Source organism: Episyrphus balteatus, chromosome 1, assembly GCF_945859705.1.
Source record: "Episyrphus balteatus chromosome 1, idEpiBalt1.1, whole genome shotgun sequence".
Classification (NCBI taxonomy): Eukaryota; Metazoa; Arthropoda; class Insecta; order Diptera; family Syrphidae; genus Episyrphus; species Episyrphus balteatus.
Window position 1 is genome coordinate 139,799,721 of NC_079134.1, and position 26,728 is coordinate 139,826,448.

Here is a 26,728-nt window from a genome sequence, read left to right on the forward strand (position 1 = left end):
TTAAGATGACATCATATTATAAAAACAAAAAGAAATAGGAAGATTATTCTATTTGGAGCTGGTTTTTGTTTTTTTTCCTCTTTGTTTTGTAGAAGTCCTGTCCAATGTTAAATGTTGTGATTAACTACATAATTCAATATATCATTATAAAGCTCAAAAACTTGTCCCCTACAAAGTATAATCAATAATCAAATTTTTTGTTTTTTCTTTCAATATAGAATCGCTTCCAAAATCAACCGGAAAAGTACAAGCGTTTCCTTGAAATCCTGCATACATATCAAAAGGAACAAAAAGTCCAAAAAGAGGGCAACATACAACAACAAGGTAAAACCTTAACCGAAGCTGAAGTCTATACACAAGTGGCAATGCTCTTCGATCAGAATGAGGATTTGCTTCGAGAATTTGGTCAATTCCTTCCGGATGCGACAAGCCATCAGACAGCACAATATATGAACAAGGCGCACAACGATCACAAAAAAGTTATGTCTGCTGCAATTGGCGGTGGTAGTAATGTTGTTGTTGGTAGTGGTGGTGGTGGTGGCAATGCTACTGCTCCAGGTCTAACTGCAAATCTAGCTGGAATGCCATTGTCTGTTAGTAGTGGCCAAGGCGGCGGCAATGTTGGTGGTGGCAATTCAGGTCCAAATAGCATTCCCTCCACAATGAAAAACTATAATAACTCGCAGAATAATAATCTCTCACGAATGGATCGTGATTTGGTATATGAAAAGGATTACCATCACAGTCATCCGCCACAAAGAAGTGATAAGGAACGTAATCATCATAATCAAAAATATAATTCCTCCTCGCAAACTAAGAAATCGCCAAGTTTCAGTGCCATACCTGTTGGTGGTGGTGGTGGTGGAGGCCAAGGAGGAGGAGGCGGCGGAGGTGGCGGCGGTGGTGGTCACATAACATCTCGTCGTATTGGTGGTCCTAATTTAGATGAAAGTGGTGCGCCACCAGCTAAACGCCATAAGCCTATATCACGTGACATAACCTATTCAGAGGCATTTCGATATGGTTCTTTGGAAGAAGGTGCATTTTTTGACAAAGTCCGTAAGGCTCTACGCAGCCCTGAAGTCTATGAGAATTTCCTGCGCTGTCTGACACTTTTCAATCAAGAGATTGTATCGAAGACTGAATTGCTCAATTTGGTGTCACCGTTTTTGAGTAAATTCCCCGAGCTACATCGATGGTTCCAAGACTTTTTGGGACCACCATGTGTGCCCGAGGGTATACCCATACAAGCGGCACAGCGTCAAGATCGTAATCAAGGTGGAGAGTTGGCTCAAGAAATTGATTTGACTTCTTGCAAACGTTTGGGTGCAAGTTATTGTGCCCTACCCAAGTCTACCATCCCGAAGAAGTGTTCGGGTCGAACACCTTTGTGCAGAGAAGTACTCAACGATACTTGGGTGTCGTTTCCAACTTGGGCGAGTGAAGATTCTACATTCGTGACATCGCGGAAGACACAGTTTGAAGAAATAATATACAGGTGGGTTGTTGTTTTTTATTTAAATCCTTTTATTTTTCATCTTTTCTTTTCATTGCTTTTTTCATCATCGACTTACATGACACTAAGTACTCTTTTATCTTACTCTACATTTCATTAAGTACATCATACTCATAGAAACATAAACAAAAAAAAAAAATACCTTTTTTTTATTTTCTTTTTTGCTTTTTTTTGTTAATTAATTTTTTCCTATACAAAATTCTAAATCAAAAGAAATATCCACAGAACTGAAGATGAACGCTTCGAATTAGATGTTGTCATTGAGACAAATAGTGCAACAATACGTGTCTTGGAAGGTGTACAAAAGAAGCTATCTCGCATGACGCAGGAAGATGTGCAAAGATATCATTTAGATGATTATTTAGGTGGCAGCTCACAAACCATTCATCAGCGAGCTATACATAGGATTTATGGTGATAAAGCGGGAGAGATTATCCAAGGGCTGAAAAAGAATCCAGGCGTTGCTGTGCCAATAGTTTTGAAGCGTCTTAAAGTCAAAGAAGAAGAATGGCGTGAAGCACAAAAGGTTTGTTTTTATTTTAGAATTTTTTTTTTTACTTTAGAATTTACTAACTTATCTACTTTCCTTTATAGAACTTTAACAAACAATGGCGAGAGCAAAATGAAAAATTCTATTTGAAATCCTTGGATCATCAGGCAATTAATTTCAAGCCAAACGATACGAAGGCACTACGATCGAAAAGTCTCTTTAATGAGATTGAGACGTTGTATGATGAGGTAGGTTTTAAAGATTGATTTCTTATGTTTTTTTTTCTTTTTTAACAAAAAATATTTCATTTTAGCGCCATGATCAAGATGAAGAATCTTCGGAACCAATGGCTGGTCCGCATTTAATTTTACCTTATAAAGATAAAACCATATTAGATGATGCAGCTAATTTGCTTATTCACCATGTGAAACGACAGACTGGAATACAAAAGCAAGAGAAAGCTAAAATTAAACATATTTTAAGACAATTTGTGCCTGATTTGTTCTTTTCAACGCGTCAGCCGTTAAGTGATGACGAACGTGATGATGGTGAGAATTTTTTTTTTATAAACTTGAGTTTACGGTATTAGAAAAAAAAATGTTTGGAAAAAAATTTGTTAGCAAACATTAACTTTTACTTATTATAAAAATATTTCTTGCGTGATATTTAAGCTATGCGAATACTTAAAAATCATATTGCCGCAATTAGCTGAGATTTATACGCGCAAGAAAATTAGTAAATTTCAATAGAAAAGCAGCAAGAATACACTCCATACAAAATTTACTATTACCCGCAACTCTTGTTGCCTCCCCTTTACACCTAACCAAAATTTTGGAGAGCGCAATGAATCCTTTGAAAGGTGGTTCTTTCAATTTCACTTCTCAGGCGATGACGACACAGGTATTTTGCAAGGGTAGTTCTTAGAAATGTTGATATCTCATCAAAGGTAACAATGGCAAATAAGTACGTTAATACTGCAATAGCCCATGTGTTGATGGCTTTTCTCTTACTATAAGCATTTAAGTAAGACTTCAGAACATTTGTTCGTCTTTAATGAAAATTAACTCTCAGTACCTATCTTCTTCAGTTCTGATTCCTTTTAGAAGTAGATTATTTATAATGATGTTTCCAAGTGAAACTTTTCATTCTCGTTCTGTACATTTCCTTTCTGGATATTATGGATCATTTTATATATTTCAATTCCTGTCATCCATTTTTTCCTTTTTACTGGTATAGAGTTTGAGATCATCTACATCAAAAAGGTGATTTATAAAAAACACGTCAGTTTCATTTTTCAACTTTATACAAAGACTTAAGTTTTTTTTAACATTCTGCTCCAAGCGTTAAAAAGCAAAACCAAAGAAAGCTCCTTGGAAGAAAAAACCACATTTAAAAGAAACAGCTTTACTATTGCTCCAATCCAAGGTGTAGCTTAATAATTAACTAACCCCATCGTTGCTTTCATGAAATTTAAAATCCTTGTGTCAATTTTGTATATTTCGGAAATGTTCAGTAGGAAATTATGTAGAAGACTATCAAACGACTTTCTTGTAATCAATTGTAGATTGTTCCATTAAATTTTTGTGCAAATCCTTTTTGATCCTGCGTTATAATGTTATTTTCATCGCAGTTATGATAAACACGGTTGGTAAAGATCTACGTCATATGTTTGCATGTCGTCGATGGGCATGTGATTGGTTGGTCGTTTGCTGGATCCAAAGTGTTGTTTCATTTGGGTATTTTCCATCAAGAACAGCAAAGTCGTTTCATGTGGATATATCAACATCTTAGTGAAAAAGACAGAACTTAGAATCAGCTTTTATAACAATTTCTAATCGTACAATCGAAATTATAAGTCTTTTATTTCACTGAAACTACTAAAATTGGATTTAAAAAATGGTTTGACTTGGCTTTGTTTGTAACATTTGATAAAGAACATTGAATTTGTTTTTACGTGTCTTGTCTTGCTTAATTACTGGGACATTGGGCACATTCAGGAAATATGTATGAGTGACTAGACATTTAGTCAACATCATTTTTTGAACGCAAATTTAGGTAGACAAGTTGATTGAACTAGGGAGATTTTGCAAACTTTTCAATCAGCTTTGTATGAAAGGAAGTATTTCGTTGTACAAGATGATGGACGGTTAGGCGTGTTTGAAAACGATTTTAGCTTGAGTTACAAGTTTGAAGAGGATTAGCAAACAATTTCACATTTTGGTTTATTTTCGTTGTGTGTTTTACCATAACTATAAAAGAATCTATTTCCTATAGATTTTGGTATAAGAATCGACACACGCTGCACCTTTTATTGGATGCAACTTTAACCCTTTGCCACTAAAACTACGAACAGCGCAGTTCTGCTATTCGATTAATAATTTAATATTAATATGTGTCTCCTGCTTGAGAAAGTTAGAACACCGAAAGGCAAAAAGAGTTTCTTTTTTCGTTTAAAGTTTTTTTTTTTTTGTTTTCTATGTTATGCATGTATTCTCACTAGATAAGATAAGAAAACGTTTAACGTTATGTTTGGAGAAATAACAGGTTAAGTTCAAAGCCTTGTCGCCGCTCAAATGCAAAAGCTTCCTGTGTTTTTCTATTGCCCAAATAATGATAACAGATTATTATCAACAAATTATTTTGCAACAGATCTTTACGATACAAAACTATTTTAGATTATAAGAAAACATCTATATTTAACATCAAAATAAAATTATTTACCTCTAAATTCTTATTTTAATAATAATGTTCTTGTTATTTTACATTTTTTAGATGACATTGAAAAAATGGACGTTGATGTTTCCGATATGGACTGTTTAAAGAGCAGCAAAAATACAACTTCTTCAAGTGGTGGAATGAATAACTCATCTTCCATCATTGGCCAAACAACAATTAAGGCCGAAGATTCAAAAGATATGCTAACGGGTCATATCAATATGTCATCATCATCGGCTCCTTCATCATTAAATCCCTCAACAATAACCGCCACACCATTTACAACAGGTTCAACAACGATTCCAACAATATCGTCGTCATCCATGGGAGGTGGTGGTAATAATGGTGGTGGTATGTCATCTTCAACAGTAGCCGGTGGTACATCATCATCGCCCAATTCCTCGTCACTGTCATCACCGTCCTCAACATCGTCATCAGCTGCAGTTGTTGGTGGTAGTGGTGTTGATAAAAGTGATACAAATGACTGTAATAGGACTACAACGCAATCACAGTGTAAAAATAACAATAGTAATAGCAATAGTAGTAGTATTAATAACAATAAGATTCTGTTGAACTCTTCGGCATTAACGTCTTCATCATCATCAACCTTAGCGGCGCAATCAACAACAACAACAGCTGGATCGGCTGTTGCTGGTGCGACGACATTAGCTAGTTCCATGCCGTGTGGTGGTGTTGCTGCTAGTAGCGCCGGTGGTGGTGCAAGTGCACAACAACAAAATTTACAAAATTCTTCTTCTAGTAGTGCAAACATTTGTAATAGTGGTAGTAGTAGTAGTGATAACAAAGTTGTGATATGTGGTGGTAACATAGTGAGTGGCAGCACGACAATAACAACCTCATTGATAACGTCCTCCTCTTCCACATCGAATAGTGGATTCGTAGGCGTAGTCGGTGGTAATCTAAATAGCGGCGGCGGCGGTGGTATTAAGCTAACCGACAATATTAGCAATAATAATAACAATAATGGCAACAATAAATGTGATATTGCTGGTGCAACAGCAGCGTTAGGATCTAACACTGATGGCATTAAACTGGAAGTGAAAGAAGAAGCTGATGCTGATATTCAAGTGCTGCCACCACATGCGATAAGCAAAAATGCGGTAAGTTATTTTTTTTTTTTTTTTTTTCATACAAAATTTATCTCTAAAAAACCAAATATTGTATTAGCATATAAACCTCAGTTATCAGATAGAAATCAACAAAAGAGTTTTTATAAGTTTGCAATTGTAGAACACATTTGTTGGTTAACATACAATCTCCAAGGCTTTCTTAGAACATACTTAAATTTAACATTTCTTAGGAACTCAAGTGTTGCGGCTTTTGGATCCAAAACGTTTGCATTTCTTCAGTGGTATCTCCTTTTCCAAAGAAGTGATAAAGCCGCCAAAAGTATAACTAGTCACAAGATAGTATCTCCATTGTAGGTCTCCTTTAGTTTTACTGATTAAAAACGTGCAAAGAAAATTTAAGCTCCCTGTCAAGAGCGTTATTTATCATATCAATAATTTCGTTCTCTGATAAAACACCAAATTGTGAAGCATTCGCATCTGAGTCTATCCAACTTTTTATTGCATTATCATCACAATCCTTTGCAATTTCCTTGATTATTGAAACCTCGTCAATCTTGTTCTGAGGTAGCTTAGAAATGTCAATGATGTAAAAAATAAAACTTATGTATACCTTCCTCTCATTCTCGGGACAACTAAGTTGTGCCAAACATTTTTCAGAACATCGGCGGTAGCCAAATTACAGGACTTAGAAATACCCCATAAAGTACTCTTGATGTTAAATGACATGGAAAAATTGTTCCGATTTTCTAAGCTTTATGGCACCTTATTCTTTGAATCACTCTTTGGTGCATTGGGTGAATTAGAGAAGCGCAGTTTGTTAGATAACCTTACTTGTAAATTTGGGGCTATAAAATCACTAGCGTCTGGTTGCGCTGTAAGAATATTTTTTTCCCAAGTGTTCTCTTACTTCTGGAACAAAGTTTTTATTAAACCAGTCAAGCAACAATTTTTGAGTTGGCTTTGTAGGTAACTGGAAGGTGTCCAGCATTTTTTTTTTATGCTCTTGGATGAGCACTTTTCCAATAACCATCAACCATCATCTATGAGTTCCTAAAGCATTAGAACAAACCAATATAGTAAGCCGTTTCTTTGATTTCTTATTCCCTCTAATTAAACGTTCATCGTTGCATGCCAAAGTGTTTTTAAACATTTCCAAAAAAAAGACTGATGTCAGCTTCGTAGTCAGGAGAATCTTTTTCCCCTTGCACTTTCAACCATGAATGACGGTTTTTTAATATTCCCAATCCCACCCTTCAGAGTATGCACAATCAGAAACTATGTTTAGAATCGTAAAAGCCTTTTACATTATCATTTGGTGATAATCTCTGCAGGCAAAACCATCATAAGTTACTGCATCGGCATTGGGGTTTTCAGCTTTTTAAGAGTTAAATAGTTGCCAATAAACTGAGATTAAAGCTAATGTCCATTTCATATAATGCCTCATTATCCCCCTTGTGATGTACAGAAATAGTATATGCCGGTGAAGAGACCCTTGCTTTCTTTTATTTAAGGCACCGTCATTCGTTTTGTCAATTCTGTCAAGCACTTTTATGCCTTGTCTTTTAAGTTAAAGATACATGTGTCTATTTGGGTGCTTATTCAGTCGCACCCTTTAATCATTCTCTTTTGGTTCTTATTTTGGCGGAGATTAAATGTTAGTTAAAAAAAAAGTGAGATTTTACACGTGTTTGACTGGAACTAGACTCAGTTCAATTTTCAGCCTTAAAGTTATTTCATCTGAGGAAAGTTAAAAATCTTATGTATACATATTTCGTCGATTTCAATCTGAATTAAAATTTGTATTTAGATAATATTGAAGTTACTGTTACTAAATTGGTTTTTATTTTTTTTTATCTAGGAGGAAGCATACGCTCTCTTCTTTGCCAACAACAACTGGTATCTGTTCCTACGGTTACATGCAATCCTCTGTGAACGTCTTCGTACCATGTACGAACGTTCACAAATACTCGCAGCCGAAGAGGAGAAATACCGTTCAAATCGTCGTGAAAGTACAGCGACAGCCCTGAGACTGAAGCCCCGAAGTGAAATTCAAGTCGAAGATTATTATCCAACATTTTTGGATATGTTAAAGAACGTCTTGGATGGAAATATGGAAGCGAATAATTTTGAGGACTCTATGCGTGAGATGTTTGGCATTCATGCTTATATTTCGTTTACATTGGATAGGGTAAGTTTTTTTTTTTAACCAAAATAAATAAAATAGTAATTAAAATAATTGTTTTTATTTTTTTTTGTATAGGTGGTCTCAAATGCTGTACGACAATTACAAAATTGCGTTACTGAACGTGCTGCATTGCAGTGCGTTGAACTATATCACAACGCTCAACGACTTGGTGGTGCTGGAAGCTTATGTCGTTATGCAAATAAACATCTAAACCAAGAATTGGCATACCAACGAGAGGCCGAATCAAGTTTGCATGACGAAAATTGCTTCAAAGTTTACATTGTAATTATTTATATTTTTTTTTTATTTTACAAAAATTTGAAATTTTTTATTAAACTTGAAATTTGTATGTATTTATAGTACAAAATTGACTGTCGTGTTACAATCGAACTACTTGACACCGAATCCGATGAAATTGAGAAGCCAGTTAACAAGGCCAAATCATGGGATAAGTTTATTAATCGCATGGCAAATCCAGCAAGTACTAATGCCAATGATACTGGATTTGAAATTAAAGCTGAACGTTCAGATGATGAGATGGTAAGTCATAATCAATCAATTGCATTATATTTATATACATTTATTATGTATTTGTATTAAAAGACTTATCATATTATCTATATAATATGACAAAGTACTGTATTGTATATTTAGTGCACTTTTTAGGCGTAAAACTTTTCACTTTTTGTTTAATTTTTTTATTTTGTTTTGTTTTTGTATTTTCCTTAAATGTTTTGTGTTGTATTCATTTCGTTCTTGTTTGGAATAATCCTCATGTGTATTTCTCCCTTCCACAAACAAAAAAATCGTTTCTATTGTTAAACTTGTTTTTTTATCTGGTTTTTATAAGCCTAAAGTAAGTGACCGGTGGACTTGAAGTATATCATAACAATTCATATTAAATATGGAGGGCGATGAACAAACCCGATAGATTGTAATTTTTAGAAATACTTTAGAAATCTACCGGCTATTGACTTTTGAGTTATAATGTAATGCCTACATTCAATTAAAAGTGCATACTTTTTAGCGATTAAATTATGTTTAGCTCTCTAAAGGAAAAACTAAATAACAAAATGTTATGAAAATATTACTGTTGGAGTTTTCAAAAATGTTTAAAAAAAAAAACAAATATTTGCTTAAATTTCTTCTGGACAGCTTTGAATTGTATTTTTAGCTCATTGTCCATTACGCAAGCATTGTTTGATAATTTTTAATATAATAGTGAATATATGAATAATCATGCTTATTTTTGCTTCTTTGTTGCAAATTGACTTTGCATATAAATTAAATTCCATAGACTTGAAAGATTATTTCTCTAGAATTAACCATAGAATTTAGAATTGTCGGTTGCTCGTTTCTCGCGTTCTCTTTTCTTCTGCCCGCTTTCTTGTTGTATGATCAGTTATAAAAAGGAATGCTTTTCAGCTGTATAACAATTATATACCTGCGTCACTCTTTCAGGTGAAGTGGATTCTTATTCCAAACACCTTGAAATATTTTCTTGTTTTTTAGTTTTCCCGAGCTACATATCTATGTAAAAAAAAAAAAACACCCATTTATCACTTTATTGAATTTAAAAGCTTGATGTTGCCATATTTTCATAAGTTTTCTATATAAAATAATGTGACTGTCAAAGTCAGAATTAGAAGCGAGAGTCGAGAATAGCGGTGAAACCAAACTGATGTTTTTTTTTATAAGACCATTGTGGCCTCCACACAAAAACAAACATTTCTTTTTTGTGGCCCTTCTAGGCCATATTTCCTTATCATAAAAATCTTCGGTACCGAAAAACGGGGTAACTTTTCCACTGCAGGGGTAACTGCACCTCAGATAATAAAAGTTATTGCTCTTCGTTGAAAGTACTGCAATGGAAACAATAAATTGTTTAAATTTAAGACGATATAAAATTCTGGTCAAGTCTGTAATTGGTACGAAACCGTTTGTCCTTTTAGTCATAAAGAAAGTATGTGTTTAATTAAAACAAATCTTTCGCCGATTTACTGTAAACACCTTATGTCATCGAACTAGTTTCGTAACAAAACAGTGTGTCAATGGGAACCGTATAGAGTCTGTAGAGCACAATGTTCAAAACAAAATTATTATTTTTATTGCGAAAACAAATTTCTAGCATTCGAAAATCTAAACCAAATAATTTAACACTGAAGATGAAATAATCCTTTATAAGAGTGAAAAATAAAGGTAGACGTCAAACTAAAAGGTATCTGCTATAAATAGTCGTTCTTAACAAAAATCGTTAGCGGCTTTGTATTTGCTTGAATTTGTAAATCTTATGCGTTTGGCAAAAGTTCCCTTATTCAAAACATCAAAACAATCTTACAAAACCATTTTTAAAGGTTCAAGTTAATTGTTAAATAGTATTATTTATTAAAGCAATCCTGAAACAAAGTACGAGAAAAGTATGCTCTTGATTGTTTATTCCACCTATTCTGTCTATTCTACTCAAACCACAACCCTCCTTTTCCTTATCACTCAAAATTGCACACTTTATGGTTTTCGATATATAAATATATTTTTGTGTTCTTCGTTTTATGTTGTTTTTTTGTTTTTGTTTTTAACTTTTAAACGTTTGCAATATGCAAAACAAAAAAAAAAAAAAGAAATCAAATTCATTCAAAACCACTAACGAACGCTTTTTATTGCATTCTTTCTCATTTAATCTGTACCAGGTCAAACCAAGGCATTTACTCACAAAATAAATAAATTTTAACAAAAAAAAAAAAAATCAAATCGTTACAAAAAAAAAGAAAAACAAAAAAAAAATCACAAATTTGTGTATAAAAAAAAAACATTACAAAACAACAAAATGTTTTGTTTACCACTTTTTATAGTCTATTTTTTCTCTGTATTTTTTTCTCATTTTTTCATATTCGTTTTTTTTTTATTATTACTATTTTTATTTTTTGTTTCTGTATTCAAATGATTGTGTATAAATTATTATTATACAACTGAAACATTTTTAAAGTTTTATAAAGTATTTTACATCAGGTGGTCTCTTTCTTTGAAAACTTCCTTTTTACATTCAATTTTATGTGTGTGTTACAAACGAAATTAAAAAGCAAATAGCTAGGTACTTACATTCAACCAAAAGCAAATAATATATTTTAGTAATTTTAACAATTAACATTTTATATGAATCTCTGTTATACTAGTTATACAGTATTTTTTTTTATTTTTAACATTTGACTTATCATTGTGTCTATTTGTTAAAATCATAAATATTTTATATTTTGCTTTTTTTTATTAACTTTTTCGTCTTTTTTTATACTTTTTTTTATTAAATAATTTTTCGTCAATTATGTGTAATGTTTTGATTGTTTTTTTTTTATATTTTTTTTTTTCTTTCACCACTAACAAATATTTTTTTTTATTCATAAATATACCTATATTAAAATGTTAATATTCTTTATTAAAAAAAGTATAATTTAAGAATTTAAAAAAGAAAAACATATATATTTGAGATTAATTAATATTTCTTTTGTACAAAGTTTATATAAAATACTTCTGTATAAATAAAAAATAAAATTCTAGTTGGTTAGGTGAGATTAAGAAAAAAAAAACAAAGAAAAACAAAAAGAATATCTTAAAATATTAGTATAGTTTCCAAGATATTCTTTTGTTAAAGTTGTAAACACACATCGTCATTACATATATATTATGTATATATTAATCTTTATATATAGAAACTTTTCTATTTTTTAAGAACAAAAAAAAAAAACAAAAACAAAATAATTCTAAATCGTCCTATCTTGTTTCTCTAATTAAAAACAAAAATTCAATAAGTGTCCAATAAGTAGCAAAAATACAACCATATATGTTAATTTTATATATATCTTCAATATATATAAAACTAAAAAAATCATTTTAAATTAAAATGTAAATTGAAAAAAAAAGTAAAACAGAGCAAATCCTGTAAATATCAATTCACACTTAAAAAAAAAAAACAAAACACACTCCACCCTACACACATCCATAAACACATACAAAACAAACAAAATGGAAACAATTTTATTTTATTGACGAAAGATTATATTATATTGAATAAAAACAAAATCGAGCATTTAAAAAAAAAACTTTTGATACGCTTTTATTTTACTACGACGATGTTTTTGGAACAGTAATAAGAACAACTTGGGTTAAAAGGGGACCTTTAAAAACCGAAGCCAATACTTCAACACGCATATCAGTTTCATCACTTTAAATTATTCAACTTAAAATCGGTGCTAAAAAAAAGGAAATTGAAAGATTAATTGAAAACAAACAAGAAATATTCAAAGAACTTTTAGCTTGAACTTAAAAACTCAAATTAAAGAAACTTTAACAAAGGGGGTATCTATAAAATCACTCCCAGGATAGTGTGATGCTGGAGTAGGTTGGTTTAGAGTTCATTAAAAAAAACGTGTCGTATGGTTTGCGTGCTCATACGAGTGTGAAGTTTTATCGACTCAAACTAAACCCTCTTCCCTTGGAAAACTCGATTTTTGAGTTTTCAAAATTTACTTGTTTTTAATTTAAATTTTGTGTTGTTTTCGTAAAAAAAACATTAGTTTGCTTTTTTCGTGTTCATATAAAAAAAACCTTCTGTAAACGTTTTAGAAGCACCTCCGACGAGTTTTTTATGCATGTTTGTTTAGCATCTTTCAATTTATCTATTTATCGTAATATACTTATTGTCAGACTTTTTTCGATTTCACGATATGAAAAGTGGCGAGCTTCTTCCTAATATCCTTAGAAATCATTTATCTCTGAACTTGGATGGTGATTTTACTCCATATCATTTTTGATCCAATCAGTTGAGATAAACCCACTCGAAAATCATACAAAATATTTTCAAGAAATAATTCATCAGTCGTATTGTTAGTTTAACGTGAACAAAATTATAGGTACCTGAAAAAAAAATTAATCTCACTTTTTCGCGCGAAAAGTTGTTCAGAGCCGGAAAATTTCCGTTAGTCTTTAATTTACCGTAAAAATGTCGATATGCATAATTTTTCGGGTTCGTTGCGAGAGAGGGGAGACATTAAATTGTAGATTATTGAGCAGTTAAGTATTAAGAGACTATAATTATCCATATTATAAACAAAATTGGGGTGCTATTCAATGGATCGGCACTGCTTCTGTTATATTATATTCAAAGTTAACTGCGTACATGAATATTTGTTAAAACAACATACATCAGGAGTTAAATTGTGTCTACGAGAATCTGGTACTGAAACAATAGATCTATGAATGATGAATCCTTATATAAATAAAAGTTTTCCAGTTGACACCAGCAGTAAAAGGCGATGACAGCAAACAATATTCAACCGGTGTCATCGAGACAAACTCTCATCGTGAAGTTCTAGGAAAGACTATTGAACCCGCATCATCGTCCAAATTTTCATCTCTAAATTCTAGGCTCTAAGAAATTGAATGCCAAAAAGTCTCAATTAACCAAACGTTTTAGATAATTATGTTACATAAATATTTTATTCAGAAATTATTATTTCTAGTAAAAAGTATTAAGTATGATTCTTTAAATAAAATACAGAGAAACATAGATACAAATAAAAAAATCACATTTTTAAAATACCCAATACATTATTTTTTGTCGATACAAAAAAAAAGTAAAAACAAACAAAAAAATTAGTACGTGCGCAATAATTCTTATTTACCCTAAAGGTAAGTTTTAATTTTTAAATTAAACGACTGAAGTTTAGTTACAAAAGTCTTGTAGTCAAAATTTATATTACTTTTTGTTCCAAAAAAAAAATACAAATTTATTATTATTAATTAAATTTTTATAAAACTTCTACTGTTGCGCATCTTTTAAATTAAATGTTCAAACCAAATTTTTAAGTTTTGCTGTTTTTTCATATAAATTTTGTTTATTTTTGTTATCATAAATTTTATGTGGTTTCCTAAATTGTGTGTGGCTTGTTTTTTGGGTTTTGTTTTTTTTTTTTATGTATCATATAAATATGTATAAATTTTAATTTTAAATCTATTTAAGTAAATTATATTTAATGCTTTTTCTCTGGCTAAGAAAAAAAAAACAAAAACAATTTAAAAAAAAGAAAAGTCTGCCGTTGTTATTTTCATGTAAAGTTAATTTAAATATCTTTTGTTTGTTTTTTTAAATCAATTGTTTTTGGCTTTTAAAAATATTTTCCACTCTCGCTCTCTTATATTTGTGTTATGTGTAATTTATAGTTATTTGGTTTTTTTTTTTATATAAAATGTGAGTAATTTAAATGTGAAGAATATTATTAAAAGAAAAATTTCTCGACGGATAAATCTTGTTAAATCATTTCCGTTTGACCTGGTACCAATGGTAGAATTCTTTTCTAAATGATTTTTTTTTGTTCTTTAAATTAGTGCCTCTCCATATTTTTTCTCAACACTTGATTTGTTTAACCCTGCTGCCGATCCTTATCCTCAAAAAAAAAAAAAAAACAAACAGAAAAAATAAATCATTGGTGTCTCGTTGTGCATGCTTATGTTATAAGTTTTGTTTTATTTATTTATTTTTTTTATTTAAAAAAATTAAAATCTGTTACAATAATCATTTTTTTAATTATTATTTTTTTTATTATAGGATCTTCTTATATCAGAAAGACCGCTTTATTTAAAGCGCAACAAGCGCATCACAAATACAAGTGATGCAGCACAAAAATCATATCAAACATCAGTTGATCTATCAAGACGTTTATCTGCTAGTAGCCAAAGTGGTGGCGGTGGAATTGGAAGACCACAACATTTAACATCGAACTCATCAAATGCAATAAATAATAATGCAGGCAATGGAAATAATAGTGATAAAACAAGCTCTTCAAATTCCTTATCAGCTGGAAGCAATGATAGTGGAATTGTTGGTTCGATTATTATGAGTGGTGGTGGTGGCAATGAAGATCCATTTTGGGGCAAAAGACTACCAGAGAGAGTTGGCAGTGTTATATCAAATGACAAATACATGATCAATGATCGAGAGGAAATGAAAATTGATCAATCTGGACGATTGGTATTCCTGACAAATAAGAATCTCATGATATTGAAATTGGACTCTGTTCGGCAAGCTAAAAAGGTAAGTTTCAAATAATTTTTAGATATTAGTGTTTAATCTATGATTGTAGTATATTTAAAAAAAAATAATAATTTATTGAGCTTACTATAAGTCTGAGATAATTGAGATTAGAACACAAATTATATCGTATACCAGCTTATTTCGAGGGAAACTTACTCGTAATTCACTAAACTAACTTTCAACAAAGCGAAACTTTTTGGAAAATTTTTCACTCAAAATAATTTACATTCCATTCAATCAACCAATTCCAATACAAAGATAGTACTGGCTAACAATTTTCAACTTTTTAAAATTTTCCAGAAATATTTATATCTAATTTTATAGATTTGGGTTCAGAAAGCTCAAAAATCATATTGGTTTCTTTCTAGCAGCTCTAGTTTTTGAAATATTTAATTTTTCATATTTAGGGAATATTCATACTAATTTTTCAGTTTTCCTTATTTTGAGCGTTTATTAAAATTTTCCAGAAAAAAATATATTAAACTTAATGTATTTGGGGTCAGTAAATCTAAAAATCGCATTCCACATTTTGAGGGTAAGTTCGTACGAATTTTAAAGTTTTGCTTATTTTAACTGTTTGTTAAAATTTTCCAGAAAATTTTTTATCGAACCTAATGCACTTGGGTTCAGTAAGTCTAAAAAACACACTGGTTGCATCCTAGGAGCTCTATTATTTTAGGTATTTTCATTTTTCACATTTTGGGGGTAATTTCATACTATTTTTTTTTTTAGATTTTACTATTACAAGCGTTTTTAAAGTTTTGCTGCAAAAATTTATTTCGAATGTAATGTATTTCGGGTTAGTAAGTAAAATAAAAATACAAACAAAATTTTAATAAAAAAAAATTTAACAAATAAAAAAAATTGTATGAATTTCTTTGCCTTTTCATGTATGAATAATTTAAAAACTAGAGCTGCTAAAAAAAAAAACTAATATTATTTTTAGAATCAGGACCCTAAATTTAGTAAGAAATCATAAAAAACGGTCTGGAAAATGTTTGTGTGTTGGACAGTGTTATTCTTAAATACTTTATTATGACGAGACTACGCAGGACTGTAAATAGTGTGAGTGTGGAAGCAATTGAAAGAATAATCGACAGAATTTGGCCATACTAGCCAACGACTTGTTAGACGGATCATTGTCTTAGTAAAAAAGGGGATTTTTTTTGCATATAGAAAACAGAAACGGAATCGATATCGATACGTTGCTGTTTTTGGTTCACTGTGAGCAAACGCGGCACCTGCTTTGAAAAGAGTTTTCTCATCGCCAAATGCTATTCCAAAATAAAACCTAAGACTATCTCGCGCAATTTCACTTTTCGATTTCCTAAAAAGGTTTTGTGCACTTTCGATGTTTTCTGGTATGACCACCTCTTGGAGCCTTACATTCTACATACCAGCTTACAAAAGTTGATTTTCCACGAGCAGACTTCGAATAATGATTATCAAGCATTGATTTTGCTTCAACGGTGTTTTTCTTTATTGAAAAAAATGTTTTATCAAAACACGAAATTCTTTTTCGACCATTTGTCATAAATTTTCAAATGTTGCTAAACTTGAACACGTGTTAATTGTAAAAGAATAATCTGCTTCATATAAAATTTTGACGGATGTCATAAAAAGGGTGGTAATTTCTTGAAATCAAATTATTTTGGTGTTTATGTTTATGCACCCTTCTGGGTGTCATACTCTGGAATTTTTAAAGTGCTTTTACACTTTGGTAAAATCAGTTTTAAGTCTTTAAAGTTTTTTTTTTTTAATATGCCCAAAAAATATGCATTTATTCTGAAAATATGCTAAATAATTCAGAATATTATGCACTTATAACAACAAAATATGCAAAAAAAATAAGCTAACGATTGAATGCCACTTTAAAGTAAATTTCTTGTAAAATCTTTCTATTCATTTGTTTCTAATGCCGTCTAAAAATATATGCATTTGCGTATAAATCCGAGCCTTGATCCCATATTTTTATTTATTGTTTATGAGATACGGAGATATTACTTAGGTTATAGTTAAATACCCATTAGCCTATATTAATCTTAGAAATAATAAAAATTATTACTTCCAACAAATCTAATAATATTTGCTTTTTTTTTCTCTTACAGACTCATTCCCTGCTTACGCAAAGAAAACAAAAGCGTTTCCAATTATTTACAAACAAATGGCTCGATCAAAATGTCAGTGACAATCAACGACAAATGTGTACCGATTGGCTGCTTGGTAAAGGTCCCGAAATCGAACCAAACATTATAACATCTATAGTTCAAGAAAACGACATCAAAAAGACTCCCTACAGACATTTTAATCGGTACAGAGTAAGAGTGGCAGAAAGTTGAACTAATTAAATAAATACTACACTATAAACGTCAACGATATAACACCTCGGATTCATTGACGTTGATTAGAAAAAATCTCCTCCTTTACCAACCGAGGAAGTGTATTATAAACCAAATGCCGGACAGTAGTATGGTTATGGGAGCCCCAAAATGATCTCAGGTCAGGACTATGTTGTCGTTTTTCCAGTTCCGTAATGTTCCGGAACAATGGAACTTAAAAACTATTTAAGTTTTTAAGCTCCATCATCAATCTCTCTCAAAACAAAATACTTTTCGCCATAAACTGAAAAAAAAACCGACAACCGCTTGGAAAAAAAAAAACAATTATGTAAATAATGTATCTATAGAACGAGACAAACAAATTTCATTTAATATTATTTTTTAGTTTTTTGACTATAATTTTCAATCCATTCAAATCCATAAATATTAAAGTTCAACAGATTTGTAAAAAAAAAAAATTAAATCTATCTTGTTGCATTTTTCTCTTTCTCATGTTTAGTTAAATTAAAAAAAAAATGTAATTGTATAAAAAACTAATTCAATGTAAATATGATAAAAAAATATATATATAAACATATACAAATATTTTGTGTGAAAAGATGTAAAATATATATATATTTTTGTTATTCATACATTTTTATATATAAAAAAAAAACAAAAAAAATTATAAAAAAAATAAACAAAACACAAAAAATTCTCCACGACCAACAAAACAAAACACACTTCTCTCAAAGCACTTAAAAAAAAGTATTTTTATTTATTTTTTAATTAAAAAAAAGGTGTATCTTAAATTTAAGATTTTTTCTTATGTGTATTTATAATTATGAGTAGTTTTTAAGTCTGTATTTGTATATATTGTATATTAAGGCAACATTCATTATTATTAAACAAAAAATAGAAAAAAAAAAAATCGAAGTTAAAAAATGGATAGAATATAAATACAAAACAAAATAAAAATAAAATACACTTAAACAAAAAAAAAAAAAAAACAATGTGCGAGAATAAAAAAATGAGAGTTAAAATATCGGTTAAGTTTTTTTTATATATAAAATTATATATATACTATACATTATTATAAATACATACTTTTAAATTTATGTAATTTATGATTAGTTTTTTAATTATTAATATTTTTTTTTATATAATAAGTCAGAAATATTTTAAAGAAGTGAACGTTAGATGTATTTTTTTGTTTGTTTCATTATGAAATGAAAGAAAATATATAAAGAAATAATTTAAAAAAAATATATATAATTTTGGTTTTATTTATTTATCAAAACATTCAAAAAATTTAGTCGAGATGTTTTTTTAATCAATAATTAATTTGAACATGAAACATTTCGCCGTAAACAGCAAAAAAACAAACGCAAAGTTGTTAGTTGGTAGGTGAAAATTTTTCCACCCGAAATATTTTTGTTCACCCGGAATTTTAAAGCTATTCAGTCCTATCAACAATTTTATGGGATTTTTTTAAAAAGAAAAAGAAGCACCCTTGCAGAGAATTTTCATATCGTGAATCTCCCACGATTTTTTGTTTCCATTTTTTTTTCGTAATTAATTTGAGATTAACAACAAACTAATTTGGTGAGGATTGCTCCAATTGATTGATTCAATGTGCACTTCACCACACAAGGGTTCGAATCCTGTTTTTTATTTTGCAATCCAACAGCCTTATTGCGATAAAAATTAAATTTCTAAAGTTTTGAAAGCAGAGAATGGTCCTAACCGTTATTAAACGAAATCAAATAACAAAATTCCATTAAAAAATAGACCAGAGAAAAACTGGCGACAAGCTTGCATATTAACGGAATACAAATTTCAATACGGGAAATTTTTTCGGCTGTGAACAACTTTCCGCCCGAAACTCAAAATAGTTGAAAAATGAAAATCAATTTTGTCCGGGTGGAGTTTTGCTATCGCGAAGCTCACGATATGGCTGAATATTTACATTGCAAATAATTTTGCAACCGAAACCGAAAAAGTCTTACAAACTTTTGGTTTTCACTTTTGTAAAGAGCTTAAACATACCTTTCTTTTGATGGCTCAATCGACGGATCTGGCGACATTTTTTTTAAATGCTATTTTTCGGCAAGGGGTTAACCTTGGATTTTTTTTCGAAAATCCAGAAAAATAGATTTTTAATTTTTGTTCCTAAATGCATAGACTTTAAACTTATATCCTTAAACTTAAACTCGTCTCGAAGCCATAGATACGTATATAGTTTTCAATCCTTAATTATTTTCTGTGAATCTGTGTGCGAAGAGCTCACCAAATTCTTGATAATGTCCTTTTTAATTATTAATTAATAATGCAAAAATGATTATTAACTTAAAATTTTCTGCTGAATTCTAACGCCTTAGTATAGATTGAGGTGCACTTTTCTATAACAGTAATACTCTCGGAGGCTTTGTCAATTTCTCAATTTTTTACCTCTGTAAAAAAAAAACAACAATAAAAAAAACAAGAAATATACATATTTTAAACAGTTTATTATTTCGTTTAAAAAAATACTTCTTCAAAGTTTATAATCTTAAAATTTAAAAATTGTGAAAACGTAAAAAAAAAACAATTAAATTATTTTAAAAAATCTTTCCGTGTTATAATTCCAACAACTCGATTTTCCTTGTCAATCACAATTATATGCCTCAAGCCCAAGGCGCGAAACTTATTGAATATTCTTGGTACTGTATCAAACTGAAATAATTAAAAAAAAATACATATAAATGCATGTTATTTTCAGAAAATAAAAATAAATCCAACAAAATTCTTTACCTCATTGGCCCTCACAGGCGAAGGATTCATAAAAATGTCTAAGTTAACTGTGTAATCAACTTTGTCTGAATGCATTTTAACGCACTAAAAGAAAAAGAAACAAATTTATTATATAATATTATAAGATTAAAATAGAAGAGTGATTAAAGACATCTCAACTTATGAGAGTTTTCAAATCTAAGGCCCAATTTATTCACTCCATTATATTTAAAATCTAAATTAAAAATTTAAAAAAAACTGTCAATTCGCATACAAATTTTAAAATTTCCCCTTTTTAATGAATTTGATGGAGAGTGAATAAATTTGGCCCAAGAGCCTTTTCGCAAAAGACCCTCTTAAGTTCAGAATTTTAATTTTTGTAAACTAGAAAAACTGATATAAATTGGCATGTTTGTATTTACAGTCAAACAAAACGTTAATTTAACTCACATCGATTGATGGATATCTCGGATAAACATCCCGGAACGTCTGAATAGTAACTTCATTTTCCCAAAACTGTTTTTTCTCTTCATACAGGCTCTTTAGTAAGATAACAATGAGCTGAGATCGTAAGATAATACCACAAACTCGGCCATGTGCTCTGTCGTTCTGCAAATTTGTATTCAAAAGAGGTTGAGTTATTACATGAAAAATAATAAAATAACAATAATTTGAAAAAATACGTACCCCTTGCACATCTTCAACAACTGGAAATCCATTGTGGTCATATTTTTTAAGAACATCGTAAATATACTTTGCTTTATCACGAAGTTTTATACAAACAACAGGAGAGCTCATTATTTTCGATGCTGTTAGGCCCAGATGAGAACGTGTTGGTTCCCATGGAAGTATTGGAACATGATTCACATGAATTTGGATATCATAAATGCCCTATAAAATTTAATTTATATTAACTACATATTTGACAAATTGAGTAAGTTTAATATTTTACCTCATTGAAATAGTCTCCAACCCATTTAGCGCTGATAAGTGTGATGATCAAGGGAAAGAAGAATATTGTTTCAACACCAGTTGTTTCAATTAATATTACGCTAAGACTTATTGTCATTCGGAGAACACCTCCCATATGAGCAGCAGCTCCGATTAAAGCATATTTTCCCGGATGAAGAAATACCTTAACAAGAAAAAAAAAAAAAAACAGATTAAATTATAAACTTGGCCTTAGGAAATTTGTTATAAAAACTTTCATCGTAGTTCGAAGGTCAACAATTTTCCTAGGCATGTTTTAATAGTAAAAATTGAGCCCCAAACTGTAATTCATTTTTTTAACGAAGCAAGGTAAAAGTAAAAAAAAATATTTGTGAAGAAATTATGGCTGTTTAAAAAGGTTCTGACCCATTCGTTTGCAAAAGTATTCAAGGGAGTTTTAAAAGCGGCAGAGACCATTGAAGACGATCCTCGCTCAGGCGCTTCCTTACTGTTCATACGGATAAAAGGATTTAAGAAGTCGAGAAAATTGTACGTGAGGATGCTCGAATGAAGGTGAAAATGATGGCAGAGATCACAAGTACTATACCGAACATTTTTAATGACCACCTTTACTTTTCAAAAGTCAATGCAAGTTGGATGCCAAGAGGCAGGTAACGTTAATAACGGTACAAAAAAATATTTTTTTTTATTTCAAACGGTGGCTATTATGCTATTCACATAGTGATCTCATATCAGTAAACCAAAACTTGTTTCGACACTTTGATTCGAAAATATCTGCTTCCGAATGAAAAAAAAAATATTTCGATTGCAAATAATTTAGCAATCCGAACTCCTACAAACTTTTGGTTTTCAGTTATGAATAGAGTTTAAAGAGTTCTTTCTTTTGATGTCTCATTCAATTCGGATACTTTGTTCCGAAAATATCTTGGATAATTTTCGAAAATCTTAAAAAAATAAATTTGTGATTTTATTAGCTGAATGCAAGGACTTGTCCACTGTGATCTCATATCTGTAAACCAAAACTTATTTCGATACTTTGTTCTTAAAATATCTGCTTCCGAATGAAGGAGAAAAAAAATATTTCGATAGCAAATAATTCAGCAATCCGAACTCCTACAAACTTTTAGTTTTAAGTTACGAATAGAGTTTAAAGCGTCCTTTCTTTTGATGTCTCATTCGAAATATTTGGAGAAAATTTTTGAAAACTCCGTTTTTTTAGACAAGAGGACCTCTTGGATAATTTTCGAAAATCTTAAAAAAATAAATTTGTGATTTTATTCGCTAATTGCATAGGCCTGTTCACTGTGATCTCATATCTGTAAACCAAAATTTATTTCGATACTTTGTTCGGAAAATATCTGCTTCCGAATGAAGGAGAAAAAAATATTTCGATAGCAAATAATTCAGCAATCCGAACTCCTACAAACTTTTGGTTTTCAGTTATGAATAGAGTTTAAAGAGTTCTTTTTTTTTGATGTCTCATTCAATTCGGATACTTTGTTCCGAAAATATTTTGGATAATTTTCGAAAATCTTAAAAAAATAAATTTGTGATTTTATTAGCTGAATGCAAAGACTTGTCCACTGTGATCTCATATCTGTAAACCAAAACTTATTTCGATACTTTGTTCCTAAAATATCTGCTTCCGAATGAAGGAGAAAAAAATATTTCGATAGCAAATAATTCAGCAATCCGAACTCCTACAAACTTTTGGTTTTCAGTTACGAATAGAGGTTAAAGAGTTCTTTCTTTTGATGTCTTATTCAATAGATTTGGAGAAAATTTTTGAAAATTTCGATTTTTTAGACAAGAGGTACCCCTTGGATAATTTTCGAAAATCTTAAAAAAATAAATTTGTGATTTTATAAGCTGAATGCATAGACTTGTCTACTGTGATCTCATATCTGCAAACCAAAACTTGTTTCGACACTTTGATTCGAAAATATCTGCTTCCGAATAAAAAAAAAATAAAATATTTCGATAGCAAATAATTCAGCAATCCGAACTCCTACAAACTTTTGGTTTTCAGTTATGGATACCGTTTAAAGAGTTCTTTCTTTTGATGTCTCATTCAATAGATTTGGAGAAAATTTTTGAAAATTTCGATTTTTTAGACAAGAGGTACCCCTTGGATAATTTTCGAAAATCTTAAAAAAATAAATTTGTGATTTTATAAGCTGAATGCATAGACTTGTCTACTGTGATCTCATATCTGCAAACCAAAACTTGTTTCGACACTTTGATTCGAAAATATCTGCTTCCGAATGAAAAAAAAAAATAAAATATTTCGATAGCAAATAATTCAGCAATCCGAACTCCTACAAACTTTTGGTTTTCAGTTATGAATAGAGTTTAAAGAGTTCTTTCTTTTGATGTCTCATTCAATAGATTTGGAGAAAATTTTTGAAAATTTCGATTTTTTAGACAAGAGGTACCCCTTGGATAATTTTCGAAAATCTTAAAAAAATAAATTTGTGATTTTATTAGCTGAATGCAAAGACTTGTTCACTGTGATCTCATATCTGTAAACCAAAACTTATTTCGATACTTTGTTCCGAAAATATCTGCTTCCGAATGAAAAAAAAAAATAAAATATTTCGATAGCAAATAATTCAGCAATCCGAACTCCTACAAACTTTTGGTTTTCAGTTATGAATAGAGTTTAAAGAGTTCTTTCTTTTGATGTCTTATTCAATAGATTTGGAGAAAATTTTTGAAAATTTCGATTTTTTAGACAAGAGGTACCCCTTGGATAATTTTCGAAAATCTTAAAAAAATAAATTTGTGATTTTATTAGCTGAATGCAAAGACTTGTTCACTGTGATCTCATATCTGTAAACCAAAACTTATTTCGATACTTTGTTCCGAAAATATCTGCTTCCGAATGAAGGAGAAAAAAATATTTCGATAGCAAATAATTCAGCAATCCGAACTCCTACAAACTTTTGGTTTTCAGTTATAAATAGAGTTTAAAGAGTTCTTTCTTTTGATGTCTCATTCAATAGATTTGGAGAAAATTTTTGAAAATTTCGATTTTTTAGACAAGAGGTACCCCTTGGATAATTTTCGAAAATCTTAAAAAAATAAATTTGTGATTTTATTAGCTGAATGCAAAGACTTGTCCACTGTGATCTCATATCTGTAAACCAAAACTTATTTCGATACTTTGTTCGGAAAATATCTGCTTCCGAATGAAGGAGAAAAAAATATTTCGATCGCAAATAATTCAGCAATCCGAACTCCTACAAACTTTTGGTTTTCAGTTATAAATAGAGTTTAAAGAGTTCTTTCTTTTGATGTCTCATTCAATAGATTTGGAGAAAATTTTTGAAAATTTCGATTTTTTAGACAAGAGGTACCCCTTGGATAATTTTCGAAAATCTTAAAAAAATAAATTTGTGATTTTATTAGCTGAATGCAAAGACTTGTCCACTGTGATCTCATATCTGTAAACCAAAACTTATTTCGATACTTTGTTCCGAAAATATCTGCTTCCGAATGAAGGAGAAAAAAATATTTCGATAGCAAATAATTCAGCAATCCGAACTCCTACAAACTTTTGGTTTTCAGTTATGAATAGAGTTTAAAGAGTTCTTTCTTTTGATGTCTCATTCAATTCGGATACTTTGTCCCGAAAATATCTTGGATAATTTTCGAAAATCTTAAAAAAATAAATTTGTGATTTTATTAGCTGAATGCAAAGACTTGTCCACTGTGATCTCATATCTGTAAACCAAAACTTGTTTCGATACTTTGTTCCGAAAATATCTGCTTCCGAATGAAGGAGAAAAAAAAATATTTCGATAGCAAATAATTCAGCAATCCGAACTCCTACAAACTTTTGGTTTTCAGTTATGAATAGAGTTTAAAGAGTTCTTTCTTTTGATGTCTCATTCAATAGATTTGGAGAAAATTTTTGAAAATTTCGATTTTTTAGACAAGAGGTACCCCTTGGATAATTTTCGAAAATCTTAAAAAAATAAATTTGTGATTTTATAAGCTGAATGCATAGACTTGTCTACTGTGATCTCATATCTGCAAACCAAAACTTGTTTCGACACTTTGATTCGAAAATATCTGCTTCCGAATGAAAAAAAAAATAAAATATTTCGATAGCAAATAATTCAGCAATCCGAACTCCTACAAACTTTTGGTTTTCAGTTATGAATAGAGTTTAAAGAGTTCTTTCTTTTGATGTCTCATTCAATAGATTTGGAGAAAATTTTTGAAAATTTCGATTTTTTAGACAAGAGGTACCCCTTGAATAATTTTCGAAAATCTTAAAAAAATAAATTTGTGATTTTATTAGCTGAATGCAAAGACTTGTCCACTGTGATCTCATATCTGTAAACCAAAACTTATTTCGATACTTTGTTCCTAAAATATCTGCTTCCGAATGAAGGAGAAAAAAATATTTCGATAGCAAATAATTCAGCAATCCGAACTCCTACAAACTTTTGGTTTTCAGTTATGAATAGAGTTTAAAGAGTTCTTTCTTTTGATGTCTCATTCAATAGATTTGGAGAAAATTTTTGAAAATTTCGATTTTTTAGACAAGAGGTACCCCTTGAATAATTTTCGAAAATCTTAAAAAAATAAATTTGTGATTTTATTAGCTGAATGCAAAGACTTGTCCACTGTGATCTCATATCTGTAAACCAAAACTTATTTCGATACTTTGTTCCGAAAATATCTGCTTCCGAATGAAGGAGAAAAAAATATTTCGACAGCAAATAATTCAGCAATCCGAACTCCTACAAACTTTTGGTTTTCAGTTATAAATAGAGTTTAAAGAGTTCTTTCTTTTGATGTCTCATTCAATAGATTTGGAGAAAATTTTTGAAAATTTCGATTTTTTAGACAAGAGGTACCCCTTGGATAATTTTCGAAAATCTTAAAAAAATAAATTTGTGATTTTATTAGCTGAATGCAAAGACTTGTCCACTGTGATCTCATATCTGTAAACCAAAACTTATTTCGATACTTTGTTCGGAAAATATCTGCTTCCGAATGAAGGAGAAAAAAATATTTCGATCGCAAATAATTCAGCAATCCGAACTCCTACAAACTTTTGGTTTTCAGTTATGAATAGAGTTAAAAGAGTCCTTTCTTTTGATGTCTCATTCAATTCGGATACTTAAGGCCCCAGCCCATAGAATCCGTTGCGTCCGTTCCGTCGAAGTTTTTGACTGACAGCTCGATAAAATACACACGTTGTTATGGGAAGCGACCCATAAGCGACGGATCGGACGGAGACGGACGGTTTCGACGGAAGAAGTTGCCCACCCCTTGGATAATTTTCGAAAATCTTAAAAAAATAAATTTGTGATTTTATAAGCTGAATGCATAGACTTGTCTACTGTGATCTCATATCTGCAAACCAAAACTTGTTTCGACACTTTGATTCGAAAATATCTGCTTCCGAATGAAAAAAAAAAATAAAATATTTCGATAGCAAATAATTCAGCAATCCGAACTCCTACAAACTTTTGGTTTTCAGTTATGAATAGAGTTTAAAGAGTTCTTTCTTTTGATGTCTCATTCAATAGATTTGGAGAAAATTTTTGAAAATTTCGATTTTTTAGACAAGAGGTACCCCTTGGATAATT

General features: G+C 30.4%; 2 protein-coding genes across 6 annotated transcripts in view; one reads left to right on the forward strand and one right to left on the reverse strand.

Annotated features, from left to right (window-relative positions):
* The window catches only part of LOC129907490 (paired amphipathic helix protein Sin3a), a 53,316-nt gene extending 34,910 nt beyond the window's left edge, over positions 1-18,406 (forward strand). For 3 of the 5 annotated variants that reach the window (XM_055983751.1, XM_055983750.1, XM_055983749.1), the window contains exons 4-13: positions 219-1,498; positions 1,730-2,042; positions 2,111-2,254; positions 2,320-2,554; positions 4,779-5,842; positions 7,671-8,000; positions 8,073-8,279; positions 8,358-8,537; positions 14,593-15,078; positions 17,187-18,406. In XM_055983751.1, the coding sequence (XP_055839726.1) occupies positions 219-1,498; positions 1,730-2,042; positions 2,111-2,254; positions 2,320-2,554; positions 4,779-5,842; positions 7,671-8,000; positions 8,073-8,279; positions 8,358-8,537; positions 14,593-15,078; positions 17,187-17,417 (4,470 nt within the window). In that variant the 3' untranslated portion in view covers positions 17,418-18,406. Of the gene's footprint in view, positions 1-218; positions 1,499-1,729; positions 2,043-2,110; positions 2,255-2,319; positions 2,555-4,778; positions 5,843-7,670; positions 8,001-8,072; positions 8,280-8,357; positions 8,538-10,684; positions 10,741-14,592; positions 15,079-17,186 lie in introns of those variants that run through there. The other 2 variants (XM_055983753.1, XM_055983754.1) reach the window with 2 other exon arrangements.
* A 1,519-nt stretch (positions 18,407-19,925) lies between these two features.
* The window catches only part of LOC129907173 (H(+)/Cl(-) exchange transporter 7), a 41,115-nt gene continuing 34,312 nt past the window's right edge, over positions 19,926-26,728 (reverse strand). Inside the window, exons 8-12 of the mRNA XM_055983261.1 lie at positions 21,121-21,303; positions 20,856-21,059; positions 20,619-20,777; positions 20,190-20,273; positions 19,926-20,111 (exon numbers count right to left, since the gene is read on the reverse strand). Of these exons, the coding sequence (XP_055839236.1) occupies positions 19,992-20,111; positions 20,190-20,273; positions 20,619-20,777; positions 20,856-21,059; positions 21,121-21,303 (750 nt within the window). The 3' untranslated portion in view covers positions 19,926-19,991. The remainder of the gene's footprint in view (positions 20,112-20,189; positions 20,274-20,618; positions 20,778-20,855; positions 21,060-21,120; positions 21,304-26,728) is intronic.